This window comes from Alexandromys fortis, unplaced genomic scaffold (assembly GCF_014885135.2).
Source record: "Alexandromys fortis isolate MF-2015 unplaced genomic scaffold, M_Fortis_MF-2015_v1.1 scaffold_66, whole genome shotgun sequence".
In the NCBI taxonomy this organism is placed as follows: domain Eukaryota; kingdom Metazoa; phylum Chordata; class Mammalia; order Rodentia; family Cricetidae; genus Alexandromys; species Alexandromys fortis.
In genome coordinates, this window is record NW_026067950.1 from 3404216 (window position 1) to 3419570 (window position 15355).

The following is a 15355-nucleotide window of genomic DNA, read 5'->3' on the forward strand; positions in this document are numbered from 1 at the left end:
TGTGAGGCTGAGGGATGACCTGGGTGAAGGAGGGTGTGTGGCAGAGCCAGCTATGTACGGCTCAGGCTGTGAGGCTGAGGGATGACCTGGGTGAAGGAGGGTGTGTGGCAGAGCCAGCTACATACGGCTCAGGCTGTGAGGCTGAGGGATGACCTGTGTGGAGGAGGGCCTATGGCAGAGACAGCTATGGCTCAGACTGAGGCTGAGGGATGACCTGTTGGTGAATGGACATTTCTGCTCATATCCCACCAGCCTGGGTCACTGGCTGCTGACCCAGACTAGGTCCCACTCCCCATTCAGGGACTGAACTCCAGCTTCTAGAAAACAGGCAGACATAACCGGAGGTTGGAGAAAATCAGGGCTAAGCATGGTAGTCACTGTGACTATCATGTTTTTAATCTTCACAGGTGTTTGAGTTACAGGGATAAACATTTACATATTGATCTCCAGAGCTTATCATATGTTATACTGAGAGCCGGCCACTGTGACCCAGGTAATCAGCTCCTATCACTCTGACCACAGAGATAGCCACAAAGACGACAAAATCACAATGATTTTCCCCCTTAATTAGAGCCTGTGTTGAAAACATTGTTTTCTCTGTCATCAGATGTAAAAATGTGTCCCTAGAGATGTCTCAAGCCATGGGCTGTCTCATGGGGAGAAGTTGGTGTCAGAACGTGGAACTGACATGCTGGGGGGGGGGCTGAAGACAAGGAGAGACAGCTTGCTAGCTGGTCACAGCCGTGACATCCCCAAGTCCTGCCTTTCTTCCCTTCCCTTGGGGTGTTAATGGATGCAGAAAAGTCACTGGTCAATAAACTTGGTCATTTAAGTCATTTGAGCATTGTCTCAATACCAGAGGCCCAGTTGGCCCAGGGAGTGCCTGAGTACCTAGCAGGGCTTACAAAATGCATGAATGACCTTACTGGTCAAGAATCAACTCCCAGAATACTGAATTGGAGCTGGTCTGAAAGTGACCACATAGAGGACTCTCACGAGGTAGGACATTCACTAAGTACACGGAGCAGAGTCCTCTACACTGAGAGACACGTAAAGGACACATTTGCTCTAAAAATAACTCACTGTTCATATCCATGGAATTATCTGCATGTTTTTATCTTTCCATCCCTCCTCCCTGTCTCCAAGTTTCAGAGTTCTCGATTTCCCTAAAGCTCTTCCACGGCAGCACTTCTCCCTCATGTGGCCCCATGTGGCCCCACATGTGCAGGGACCGAGAGTCTGTACTGTCCGAACACATGAGAAGGGAAAAAACAAAGACACTAAGAGGCAGTCTGAGAAATCCCCAGGAAGGTAGAGGAACGACACACCTAGGGCGCAGACTACCAAGCCCTATATACACAATCACTAAAGCCGGCAAGCTCTGAGCGTCTTTCTGCTGAGCCCCTACCACTTAGGACAGGTTTGGACTTCCACAAATGCTCACATAAGGGGAGCTGAGTGGAGAGGAGGTGTTGGGATGTGGCAGCCCCCCTTTCATCTCGGGTGCTCATCACTGTGGGACTGTATCTGCTAGGCTAGAAAGCGTTCTCGAGACAACTTCTTAGAGATTTATTTTTATTGTGTATATAAGGGTGTTTGACCTGCATGTATGCCTGAGCGCCTCCTGCCTGGGTGTCTGTGAGGACCAGAAGAGGGTGTGGGGTGCACTGGAACAGCAGGTACAGATGATTGTGAACCATGTGGGTGCTTAGGATAGAACCTGAATTCTCTGGAAGAGCGATCAATGCTCTTAACCACTGAGCCGTCTCTCCAGCACCTAGACCGTGCTTTGGGTGACACCTTTCTCTGAAGTCCCACCTACTCTTTCCCAGGGAGGACCGGCCCCTGTGTTCATCCTACCCCCACGAGCCCATCATGTTTTTCAGTCTGTGAGTGAGAAGTACTACTGCTCCCACTAGGACATGCCAAGCTCCTCGAGGGCACAGCAACTAGGCTCCTTTATTTACTCTACCCAGCAGGTCCTTCATGGCTGGCAGGCTTCTAATGCTGTCCACGAATGATTGCATTGTGCCCACTGCATTAAAGCAGATTTCTCAGGAATCCACTAGAAATGTCTGCATCCTAGCACCCTGGTTCTCAGATGTGGCTGAACCCAGGAGCTGAGCCACCTGGAAACCTTGGAGGACACGCCCCTGGTCCCTGCCCAGCACGTAGCTCTCCGAAAAGCTGCTTTAGGGTCAAGATCAATGTCAGATCCTTTCTAACCCATTCATTTGATTCCTCAATATGGCCAAGATTGGGGCGTGGTCTAGGTATGTGATTCTCCAATATCAACACCAAGCAAAACACCCGGGAATTGTTACATGTTATGTGTGTCTGTGTTTGAAGATGTGCATTTGTCAGGGCAGTTAGAGCCTCCTGGAGATGGCGCTCTAGGCTACTGGGAGTCGCCTGAGGTGAGGGCTGGGAGTTAAACTTTCCTTCTCCCAAAGACCAGGGCATACTCTTAACCAATGAGCTACCTTTCTCAGTTCGAACTGGGAATTTATTTTTTAAAAATTAAAGTTCTGATCCTGAGAGTATAGGTGAGACTTAGGATTCTGGAGTCTTTACAAGCTTTTGGTGGCCAAGGGACAGTGAGATTCAGGAGCTGTAGCAGCATTGGTTCCAGAGTGACAGAGAAGGGCTAGCCTGGGTACAGGTCTTGCACCGACTCGCTCGCTTCCAGTTTCACTCTCTCTTTAGTTGCCACTGGGTTTGACATCTCCCTGGGGGCCTTGGCAAGCACTGCCCGGGGTGAGGGCAAAGAGACAACAGGAAAAATAGCTGGTGTCTGGCTGGGTATCTCTGGAGGTTCCAGTTCCCTTCTAGAGGGACTTCGGCAGCTGGCCGCATCTGTTGTTTTCCTGTGGGCTCTCTGAGTTTGACTTTTCTTGACTGCCCTCTGATTCATTAAGGCCCTAGGCCCATGATCCCAGTTAAAAAGGGAACGGGGTGCTCAGGAAGAAGGGACAAAGCTCACAGCCGGGGTTCCCTGCACCTTGGGGATTTAGTTATTGTGAAGAAGGGAGGGGACAACAGAACAAAACGAAAAGGGGTGGGGGGATGACAACAGAACTTAGGCAGCGGAGCAGCAGGAATGGCAGCCTCGTCTCCCAGCTGTCCTTCCCACCCGCAAGCACCACCCGCGGCCTGAGAGGCGGTGTGCGGTGCAGGCGCGGGCGGTGCACTTACCATGACTGTGGCCGCGGCCGCGGCTGCCTGGGCGGCCACCGCGGCCTGGTTGGCTTGGTGCTGCGCGGCTTTGATTTTGGCCTGCAAGTGTGCAGGAGGGTGAAAATATTTGCATTTCTCCCTCATGCAACGCCCCTTTATGTAATCCATACAAACGGTTACGGTGTTGTCGTTTGTGTCGAGCATGGTGCTGTCTGCCGGGTGTGCAAAGCGGCAGTCTGTCTCTCCCCGGGCACAGTTTCCTCGCTGGAACTCCCTGCATACCTGAGACAAGGGGAAAGAGCAGAGCGCTGCAGAAGAAAGCCTGGTGCCCACCGTGCCCACGGAGGGGAAGGTGGGGGAGAGGACCAGGAGCAGGGAGAGGAGGAGGGAGGGCGAGGAGGGGGAGGAGGAGGAGGAGGAGGAGGAAGAGGAATAGGAGGAAGGGGAATGGAAGGGAGGGGAGAAGGGGAATAAGAGGAGAGAGAGGAGGGGGTTAGTTAGGAAATAGGAGGAGGAGGAAGGGGAATTGGGAGGAGGGAGAGGAAGGGAAATGGGAGGCAGGAGAGGAGGGGGAGGAGGTAGTTGAGGAGGAGGGAGAAAAGGAGGAAGGAGAACGAGGAAACACCCTTTCCACTTCCCCTCATGGTGCTTTTAGGTTCACAGAGGGGAAAACTGTTATGATCTCGAACCAAGTTACCGAAATTTCTAACAAACTAATTTGGGTTTTGCTTTGTCCCTTTTTCTGGGGTAAATATTGAAATGGAGAATTTTATCTGAAATCTGCTCTTTACCTAAAACAACAAAGGAAAAATAATTGAACAAAGTCACCACTGTTGCTGAAAAGAATGCCATATTGATTCTCATTACTCACATACATGTTTTTGAATACTTATGACAGTTATAAGAATCATAACACATGAACATATCCACCATCACACAACTCACGCATCATGTGTGTGCGCGTCTATCTGTCTATCTCTACCTATCATCCATCTATCTATCTCTATCTATCTATCTATCTATCTATCATCTATATCTATCTATCTATCTATCTATCATCTATCATCTATCTATCTATCTACCTATCTATCAATCTATCATCTATCTATCTACCTACCTATTATCTATCTATTACCTATCTATCATCTATCTATCTATCTATCAATCTATCAATCATCTATCTATCTATCATCTATCTATCTATCTATCTATCTATCTATCTATCTATCTATCTATCTATCTATCTATCATCTATCTATCTATCTATCTATCTATCTATCTATCTATCATCTATCTATCTATCTATCTATCATCATCTATCTATCTATCTATCATCTATCTATCTATCTATCTATCTATCTATCTATCTATCTATCTATCTATCTATCATGTACTATCATTCTTTGTTCCATTTTACAATGTTTGTGTGGCCATAGCTCTGCATACACACAGTCTTTTCTCTTCTCATTTTTTTCCCTTCCCTTTCACTCTCCCCTTGCCTCCCTGTCCTCCCTCTCTTCCCTTCTCTCCCGTTCAGGGTCTCTTCAGTCAGTCTACCTACCTATGCCTTATAGTGCCTGTGTGCTGGTTACACAACACACATGTGACAGCTGGGTACCCCTACTTGGATAATCATCTTAGGGTGCTACAGAGTCCTGGCACAGAAGGATGGTTTACCCATGGACCAAGCGAGCACAGTGTGTAAACAGTTCTGGGAAGATGGCGCATCTGCTCACCTCCCTGAGGATGGGGACAAAGCTCAATGACTGTGAAGGCTCCTGCCTCTCCTCATTTTATTTGGTTTTTACTATCATATCCTGAGCATCTAAGCTCCCTCAGCCCCAGCAGGTGGAGCCCCAAACACCTCCATCCTCAGGGCAGATTCAGGAGCCATAGCATAGCCTAAAGTTTCCAAAATGGTTAAAAAAAAATAGGATTTATATTCTCTTCCTCTAGAGACCCATATACTCCAGATAGAAGCTGAGTGAAAAGAATGCATTTTTTAAAAATATCTAAGTTTGACATCCTGAATTCTAAATTCTAAAACATTTGCCAGGGACCATAAACATTTCTTGTCCTCAAGATTTATTTGATTAGTATCTAAATGAATGCACACTGGAAGACTATTCTCAATAGGCCTGCATTCTAAGTATATACAGACTGCCTAATAATTCTAATCAATATTGGAATTAATGGAGCCTTTCAGAAACCTATCAGGATCTTTACATAGCCATATGGGATGCTCTGTTGACTATCACTGGGATAGCGAAGCAGGGTTAATAGGCAAATCCTTAGCTCTGATTAAAGAAAAATTTTATTCAACAAAGCCCAGGAGGATTTGCTTGATCCAAATGTAAAAGTGTATGTGTGTATGTTTGTGTGTGTAAATACATGCACTCAATCCTGATTTTTATAGAATACTTGAATTTATGTCAAATTAAATATGTTATGTTAAATTAAATATGATATGTAAAAGGCAACCTGTCAATAACCACATAAATCCTACTTACCAGCAACACCATTAAGATGCTGTGGCATCTGGAACATGCTGGAGGACCCATGCTTGACTCATACAACTGTTGGGAGCTGATGTGCTACTTTCTTGTCCTCTTGTCCTTAAGTGCTCCCATTTCCCTGACTGTCGGCTTCTAACCATTTTCAGAACTTCCCGGAGTCCGGTAAGAGCTCTTGCCGCTGTGCACAGCGGGAGCGTGTGAAGACCAACAGCCGACTCTACTTATATCCTGATGATGTCCATATTCTATTGGTTGACATTTTTCTAGTGTTTTGAGACAGGGTCCCACTCTGTAGCCCACACTGGCCAGGACTTCTCTGTAGCTCAGTGTGGACTTGAACCTGTGGCAGGATTCTCACTCCAGCTCCTTGGTACTGGTATTACAGACACAGGCCACCGTATCTGGTCAATATTTTCTTCTTATGCATAGAACCTATGTTAAAGGACTTTTGCTTATATCAAAGTTATTCTTTTAATTTTACACTAAAGAACTGTGAATACAAGTGTTTACAACTCTGTGTGTGTGCATGGATGAAATTCTGAAATTTCTGAAGGATGAAATTATGTCACAAGCGTTCATCCATTCTAACAGACATACATTTCTACCACAAATGCATTTCTGAACACAAGCATAATTGAAGTACCTCCAGTTTATCAGTCCTGAGAAGCTTCTGAGTTGCAGTTGAGCCCGGGACAGTGACGGGTGGACTTCCGGGAACAATGACAGGTGTAGTTGGTAGAATCTCTGTTGGGACTAACCCAACTCCAGGGGTGACAGGCGCTAAGTAAGGAGCAAAGCTAATAGCTGTATTTGTCCCTATGGTGGGACCTACAGGAAAAGTGGGCTGTTAAAGGAAAACAACACAGGAAAAACTTGTTTAGTTCAAAACTTACCAACAAGTGTCAGTTGAGCAAAATTCCACAAATCACTAGTAAATGCCATTTGAGAAAAAAATTTCTCCTGCCTAGATTATTTTTTTGTATCAGTTATACAATTCAACTCTTAATTACAAAAGTTCATTAGAACTTTTTATCTTTTTATAACTCCCTCTTCTTTTTATCTTTTGATCCTCAAAAGTGAAAACATTATCGATCCTTTCTTACCCAAACCATATCAACATATTGGAGAGCATCAGAGGAACACCCAAATTACCTATCATTCCAAGCTATTGAGAGTTCTAACCCAAAGGCAGTAAGATCTACAACATATAGACTGGTCATCTCTGCATTTTCCTATAGGTCTCTACAGGGGACATGAATTAAAACACCCCTTGATTATAGCTTGATAGTCAAGTTGGCCAAACTCACACATTTTCACACGCTAACTTCCTAGGGATCTATTTTGCTCAGGCTGACCGGTATGTTCCCATCTTTCATCGCTAGTACTGACATGCCCAACTCATAGGCGCTTTTGTGTGTACCTACTACGTGTTGCTAACCCCTACTATGTGTCGATAGGTGGATACATCCTTCCATTCTGGAAAAGTTGGATGGGAGAGCTTGCAGTTTTCAATTGTGAATATTTCATCACACGACCTCTAAAACCCCAGAGGCACACAGTCAGAGAAGCAAGGACAAGCACACCCAGTCTCTGACTGTGCTTCCCATCACTACAGTTCTCACTAAGAAGAGTCACACTGTGGGCTGGGAAGATGATTATTTTTTAAAGTTCCATCTAACGGACATCTAAATAATGCCGTCTTTCAGAAAATACATTATGCATAGTTAGACCACAAACCTTATTTCACATTTATTTATTATTTAGACAAAGTCTCCACATGCATCCCAGCATAGATGGTAACTATTACATAGCTCATGCTGGCTGTGAACTCAGCACTGTCCCGCCTCAGCCTTCTGGGATTATAGGCACGAGCCACCAATTAAGCTATGCATTTTTACCTTTGAAGAACCACTGTTAACATGGTTTCCAAGGATTTTTCTAAGAATAAACTGCACACTGAACTGGACCTAATGGCTCTTTATTTGTTTGCTTGGTTTTAAGCTACAGATTTCTTTTTTTCTTTTTTGAAGTGTTGAGGCTTGAAGCTAAGGTCTCCCATGTGATAGGCAAGTGCTTTTCCACTGAGCTACATCCCAGACTTACAGACAAATGTGTAAACTGTTTGTTTCCACAATAAATTCCCCAATATTTCCAGCCAGGTCGTCACATGACTTTCCAGCAGTGAGCTACGCCTTTGCCGTGGGTCATAATGTTTCTCTGTTTTTACACTGTGGGTAACCTTCTCGTTGTCTGTCTAGGGCCCGGATGAGTTGTTTAGCACATGGGAAAACTAGCAGTCTGTGCGAGTGTATTTTCATTTAGGACGACGGAGCAATGTCTCTTACGAATGACCACATCACCATGTCGGGAGACAGCAAAGTATTGGCAGTTGGTGCAGAGACTTCCAGAGAGGCTGCGAAGTCTTTGGAGAAGCGGCTGAGAGCTACAGAAGGGGATTCTAATGGTCTGGGAGGAACGCTGCCTAGTTCTCCCACGAGGAACTCTTACAGCTTTATGGTTCGGAAATAATGTTTGCTTTGGGAGAAACTGCAACACGAGCTCCGCACACTGAAAGGGGCTGCTGGTTTCGCGTGTTTTCCTCCTGGACTTTCTGCAGGATTTTCCGTGGATGGGACGTGTTACCCACTGGAGTGCTATGGCGTTTTGTAACTGTCCCTTTGGTAATTCAGTACTATGGAAAAAAGTAACCTAATAGTATAAGGTCTATATATTTTTTTAGGATTAAAAATATCGACCTTGAGAGACCACACACATCAGTGATTCAATGGGCCCATTGTATCTGAACTGCCCTGGGGGGCGTGCGATTCCTAAAGCCACGAATGCTGCTGGAATAGGTCTCGGCAGTTAAAAGCCTTACTATATGAAGAGTGTGTGACCAGATTTGGGGACCATTCTCAAAAATGAGGAATGAAAATAGGTATTAAAAGCTATATTCGTACTACATGATTCAATTCAAAGAAGAATGGACAAAGCTAGTATTCACACAAATGGAAACTCCCATGAGCACCTCTGGTTTGATTTTTCTGGATGTAAATGCTTTCTTTTTGCATTTATTTATTTCACAGTGCCTGTGCACGTGTATGCCGTGTGTGTTTAAAGGTGTCCATGAGGTCACAGGAGAGGTTTAGATACCCCTGGAGCTCTAGTACCTGCCTTATAAGTTTGGGTCCTGTGGAAAACTGGCAAGCACTCTTAACTGCTGAGCCATCTCTCCAGCCCCTCTTTTTTTTTTTTTAATTCATGTAGATTTCCAGCTCTCTTCTCCCACAGATGATCATGGTGATATAACCGCACATTGGCCCTTGGATATCTGTCTACAAGCGAGAACCTCAAGATGTATTTTCCAAAACCCTTTTTGATATCAACGAACTTATTAAAAAAATGTCAAATTGGGCATTCAAAGCTGTGCTATTTGTTCACCTGAAATATATTAATGTCCTGAAATCTATTAATTGTGCATTTCGGATGATAATGGCAACATTCCGCTAGGACATAATGCCACTGAAGAGAAAAGCAATGGCAGGATTTAGATGCTGAGAGACCCATGTTCAAGTCCAGTCCTTCCCCGCTTATTTCTGCTTCCTGAAGAGGAAACTGACATGTCTGAGTTTTCAGCCTTCTCCCCTGCAATGGACACATCAGAGCACCGAAAGGCTCAACTGCACAAACGGCAGCTTCTCTTCTATTTCCCACCGTCCAACCTCTATAAATAGCTGCTGTCATCGGCGGCATACACACTCACATCATCACGGTCTCTGCCTCCAATTATCTAGTGTTTCTCTAATGTGAGTGTAATCAGCACAGCAATACACTCAACAGATGTGAAACGTGCAATTTAACTGCAGCAAGTATCTGGTCTTCATTTTTTTAAAAAAAAATGTACGTTGGGAAAATACTCTCTATGGTGGGAAACTCAAATGTTTAAGAGTTCACAGGCCTTATGAAGACAGATCTATTAGACATTAGACAGCATCATTTTAGCACGCAGAGTGCTCTCCGTTGAAGTCGGTGAGTGAAGACACGTGAGGTCATCTGCTGAGACGTGCGTTCTGTAGCAGTCGTGGGCCACACCATCGCACTCTGCATCTGTGCATGGTTCCAGCGTGTTCAAAGCGTTGTCACGCATGCTGTTTTCTTTAATCTCCCCAAACTAAGCCATGAGAAGCAAGCACAGCAGAAGGAATTACAGCCTTGCAGGTGAGAGCTGGTCAGAGAGCAGATCCTGAAAGGTTAAGCCCCAGCCAACGCTACTGAGGGTGAGTCTAAGCAAAGCATCCTGGTCTCCTGCCTCCCAGCGTGGGCTGACGTCCACTCCTGAGCATTCCCCAGATCAGGCCGCTTGGAATCAATATACCATGTCCACATAACTTTGGAGCACAGACAGCAAGCACTGGCTTGAGCCTTCTGTAGATGAGATGTGCGGGCCTGCTCTGAGCAGCGCTGGCGGTTCCTACTGTCTAGGAAAAGTGGCTCTGAGATCCTGGTTGAAGATGAAATGCCTGAGAGAGGATCCATGCCAGCCACGGATCATGGCGTCTGAGATCGGTTTTCCACGGGCAGCTGAGACAGGAGCAGAGCAGGCACTCCGGAGGACCCCATTCTTGGGACCACACCAGCTCCAGTCTGGATGATAAGCTTGTAGTTTCTGCATGGTGCAGCCGCCAAGAGGTCTAAGACACTTTCCGGTTGGTGCCTGTCAGCGCTCAGTGCGAACACACAGCTGAAGAGGCCCGAGGGAAGATCCACAGAAAGGCTTCGTGAAGAAAATCTCTTCTGCAGGGCTGGTCTTAGTGTTTTCTTCCTCTGCGTTCCCTCCATATTCCTGCTTTTCTCTTCTCTACCTTCCTAGTGCAGTTCTAAGGCAGCCAGGGCTGTGTGGAAAGTAGAATTCACGGGACTTTATGGGCCACAGTCAAAATTAAATATTGAAGTCATTAGGCCTAGTGACATGAGGAAAATTTAAGGTCCTCAGGTACTGGGGTGGGGTGGAGACAGGAGCAGAGGGTGGAGGGGAATCAGCCAAAGAGAAGCACAAACGAAATGTTTGCTTCCTAAGCTAAAGCCCAAACCAAGGCAGCCCTGGCCTTTCCGAGGATGTCTATTGCCGTTGCTGTAATTCTCCAATCACAGCCGACTCCGGCTTCTTCCACCTTTCAACATGGAGCTAATGCCTGCAGTTCTTGAGATACCTTCCAGGCTTTCAGTGCCAGAGAGAACCCGCTCAGCTTCCTGGACTTGGCAGCTACATGGTGATCTGCCTCTCCAGGTCCATGTTGGAGGGCTCACTTATCCCTACTGTGGAAGCTAGCAGTCTAGGGGGTCCCCTTATCATCTGTTCCTCTAGAGAACCTTGCCTAATACAAACCCCGAAATCATGTCACCCTGAGAGGGGAGAGCTTCGACATGGGGAGTATGGGTAATCAAGCATTCGGACTAACAAGGAAGGAAAAAACAGCCACTAGCTTGGAATATAGAAGAATATTGTGGAGAGAGTTCCATGGAATGACTCGAGGGACGGACGGGAGGCAGAAAGGAAAAAGAAGCGGCCCCGTGAAGAAGTTGAGGCTGGGAGGAGACCAAATGGATTGGTTCTCGCTTCTTTGATCATCAGTTTATTTGCTGTTGAGTTGACTCTTGCGGCCGAGCCATACGACGCTCATTTATCCTGTCAGGGTGCAGAAGGCCGCAAGCCAGAAAACAGCTTTGTCGCGCTATCAGCAAGACACTGGCAGAGCACGGTCCCTCTGGAGACTCTGGGGGAGAACATCCGTCATTTGTCGCTTCCATCTGCTGGTGGCTGCTGGCTTTTCTTGGCTTGTGACCATACCAAGTCTCTGCCTCTGTGGACATGTGGTCTTCTGTCTGGACCAACCCCACCTTGTCCATCTCATCTATCTTCTAAGGACACCGTGACTACATTTACTCTGAGAGAACCTCACCATCTGTGGACTGTAATTGCAACTGCAAAGACCCTGTGCTCCTCCCCCTCCCCCTCATCCATCCATCCATCCATCCATCCATCCATTCATCATCTACCTATCACCTGCCTATCAGCATCTATACAAAGCAAGAACTGTGAGGGCCATTATTTAGTTAGCTGACTAGGACACAAATTCATCTCTAAAATTCTAAGGAAAATAATTTGTTGGTAAGTTGTTGAATATTAGATTCAGCACATTCTGTACTCTAGTACTTCTTGTGATTTTGAAACCAGTATTGAAATATTTAAGTGGGCCATTCTTTTTTTATAGAATAGTGATCAACTTCTGATTGATATCTGAGGTAGATACAAAAATACATGAAAGAACTCTTAAATAGTTCAAATAATATTTACGGCATGAATATATTTTTCTTATTAGTATGAACAGGACTGAGTACGAGGGTCGATTCTTATTAATTCTACAAACAGGAAGTGTGTAGTTTGAATGACTGAGATACATAACATGCCGCTGTTACATCGACCTGGCTCATATTAAATTTACTGCCATAGACATCAGTTGATATGTATAAGTACATTATTTTAACATTTAGGTAATTTAATAAAACCAATTTTATGTGCACATCAAAAAATGAATCTTAAATTATGCATGGCGGAGTTTTAAACAGAATCACTGAAATGGCCGGTGTTTCGATTGAGCTCCGCGTGCCTTAGGTCTGCCCGTCTGGTACAGCTCTGTTGGGGCCTGTGTGATGGCTTACTGATACCCCTTTCCTTCAGTTAACCATTTCTTGGGCAATCTCCTTCTCTCTTCTGCCTGGCTCTTCCTCAGCCCTGTGCTCGCATCTGTCTATCCTCAGAGGCTGTGTCTGTTTTACCTTGGAATCGCCTGCATTACCCCCACTCTGGGCAAAGGTGAATTGTGGAACTTCCAGAAAATGGCTAAGGTCTCTCCACTCTTCCTGCCTATCCTCCTCTCCCCCACCCACCTCATGCAGAGGAAGTGGTGTTCGCTGGTCACCTCCCTTTCTGATTTAGTTGCACTCACTCGTACACAGACCTTTATTACAATACGGACTGATTGCTGTGGAGTAATCTTTTGTGAGAATCCACTCACTTTGGCTTCTTTAAAAATCACCTTGCTTTTGACACATAATTCACACTGTAAATGAAACCCACTGGCGTCGGATGCACTCCTTTCTCCCCGAGGGCCTTACTTCTAAACAATTTCAAGACCTTTAAAGTGGTAGGCTCAAACATTGACATGGAGGAAAAAAATATTACACCGTACATATTCTTCCACTCAACTCCCTGGGACATGGAATCTGGGGTTCTTGTTGCAGCAGCTACCACACCCTTTACAGGCTTGGGGGAGACAGAAGACTAAGTGAGGAGGCCATCTCCTGGTGTGTGGCTGCTGACAACATCCGTTCTGATGCAGCAGCTGTCGGCCTCCAGCTGGAGCAAGCTGTGCAGAGCACCCTGGCTAATGGCCTAGCTCAAGTTCAACATATCAGCTGCATGATACTGGAGAGCCCGTTCGTCTCCAGTCTCCCTTTCCTCTTCCTTAGATGATGCCCTTAACCTCATAAAATACCCAATACATCGCTAAACTTATTTTAGGCATCACGACCTCTGCTGACACATAGCCAGACATCACAAACTCCAAGCAGAAATGTGGACCGATTTCCATATGAAGCCGGTCTGAAATGCAGAGTTCACTGATGAGAAAGAGCTGGCGTGGTAGAAATTTCCCAGGTATTGATCAGAAGTCCTTGCCCCATTTCTATTAAATGAAGAGAAAAACACGCAGCTCATTTTTAGCACCCATTGCAATTCAGAGCTATCCGCTGTAATCGCAACCAAAGCGACCGAGTAAGGGGAGGTCATTTTCGGTCACGCGGCACTGCCCGGGCAGTCACCCGCCCATCCTTATAGAAGGTACACTCACCACAGGATGGAGTGGCGTTCCTGGAAACATAAATTGCATCTGCTGGGCAAGCATCGCTGCTGCGGTCTTTTGCTGGATCAAATTGTTCCTCCCATTAATTTCTAGTTGAGTTTTTAAGTGTGTTGGAGGGTGGAGGTACTTGCAGTTCTCTCTCGAACAGCGGCCCTGCAAAATGGACAACCTGGGGTTAGGACTGCAGTCGGGAGCTAGCCACTCCAGTGCCAGCAATGTCACAGTCATTACGTCATTACTTTCATTTCTTATCTTCCAAGGCTGTGCGTGTGTGCGTGCGTGTGTGCATGTGTGTTACAAAGAACGAGTCAAATATTACATGATTTTCAAGGTCCCACCCATTCCTCTTTCTTCCTTCCCCTTCTCCCTCCTTCCCTTTCTTCCTTCTATTTTTCTTTATGTCAAACCTAGACAACTCATTTCAAATTGATGCCAGCCGAGAGCAAAGAGGAAGGCCTTCACAATCAGAGAGGCACACTTATCTTGACCCACAAGGTCTTTGTTGCTCCCTGGTCTGTACATGCTTGAGTGACGGAAACATGAAGAGCGGGCTGCTACACACGTGTGGCGGAGATGAGAGTCAGGGTTTGGGGTGCGAGTTCTAGACCAGCCCAAACACAGCAAGCAGTCTGCAGCTGTTGCTGGTGAGGCGATGGGAACAGAACTCCGGGAACTGCTTGCTGAAACCCACCCAGGCGCTAGCTCAGTGCGAGCTGGGACAAACACCTGTGGGCCGGATACATAAACAGAGCTGCCACCCTTTCCCCGCCCTTCCCCAGGAAAGGAGACTCCCGCAGCGTGACAGAATTAGGAGTCTTCACGACTGTGTTATCGTCGGAACATGGAAACTGGTAAAATGAGAGGAGAAAAAAAAGCAAATAAACCAGCAGGTGACGGGTGTGTATACAATCAGACCTGAAAAGTAATTGCATACGGGATTGCAAAGTTCCAAAGTTTGCAAAACTACCAGTCATAGGAGAATTACGTTGATGTGTGAATTATGCAATTTCCAGAGAAAGAGCAGCAAGCTGTGTTAGTCAGTTGGAATATCACCATTCCCTAAAGAATTAGTCTATTTGCAACCAGGCAAAAAAAGAGTATGGGTCTGTTTATCAGATAAAATAGAAATTAAGGCAAGCCTGGTGGAGCTGGAGGAATGAGTTTGTTTACAGCGACGCTGATGCAGAACATCTGGAATTCTGTGTTTCCCTAATTCCAGCTGCACTTCTGGCATTCCCTAGCTTCTCCTCTAGTGAGAATTTCCCCTAGAAGCCATGGCGACTGGCAGACCTGAGCCCCAGGCTCAGTCTGGCGGTCTGTGTCATGAACCTGTGCCATCTTGAAGCCATGTCCACTCAACGGTGTCAACAACTGCCTCACTGTCTTGGGGATAAGCACAAAAACGATTGATATTTCACAAATCTTCAGAGTAAGCAACATCAGATCCTTAGCCTCAGGTTCTTGTTATGGATTTTCCTACTCTGATTCCTGCGTGCAAACAGACATCGTAAGGCCCAGTTCACTGCAAGGGCACCAGGGAAGCTGGAGCAGTTTCTGGACTTGACTCTACCCTCCCTCGCCCTCTCTCTGATCCGCTGCACATCTTCTCCGGACACCTTTTTGTCTTCATTTCTGAATTCTAGCTTTACTCAAGGCTCCGTGACTTCCGGGGTCCCTCCACTCCTGTGAGCTCACTTCAGTCATCTTCCACTCCCCAGCCCTCCTTTCTCTCTTGACGAT

The 15355-nt window shown here is 46.1% G+C and overlaps 1 protein-coding gene across 4 annotated transcripts in view; it reads right to left on the reverse strand.

Moving 5' to 3' along the window:
- The window catches only part of Mbnl2 (muscleblind like splicing regulator 2), a 145228-nt gene that overhangs the window by 38582 nt on the left and 91291 nt on the right, over positions 1-15355 (reverse strand). For all 4 annotated transcript variants that reach the window (XM_050150446.1, XM_050150443.1, XM_050150444.1 and 1 more), the window contains exons 3-5: positions 13604-13768; positions 6337-6537; positions 3196-3459 (exon numbers count right to left, since the gene is read on the reverse strand). In XM_050150446.1, the coding sequence (XP_050006403.1) occupies positions 3196-3459; positions 6337-6537; positions 13604-13768 (630 nt within the window). The remainder of the gene's footprint in view (positions 1-3195; positions 3460-6336; positions 6538-13603; positions 13769-15355) is intronic.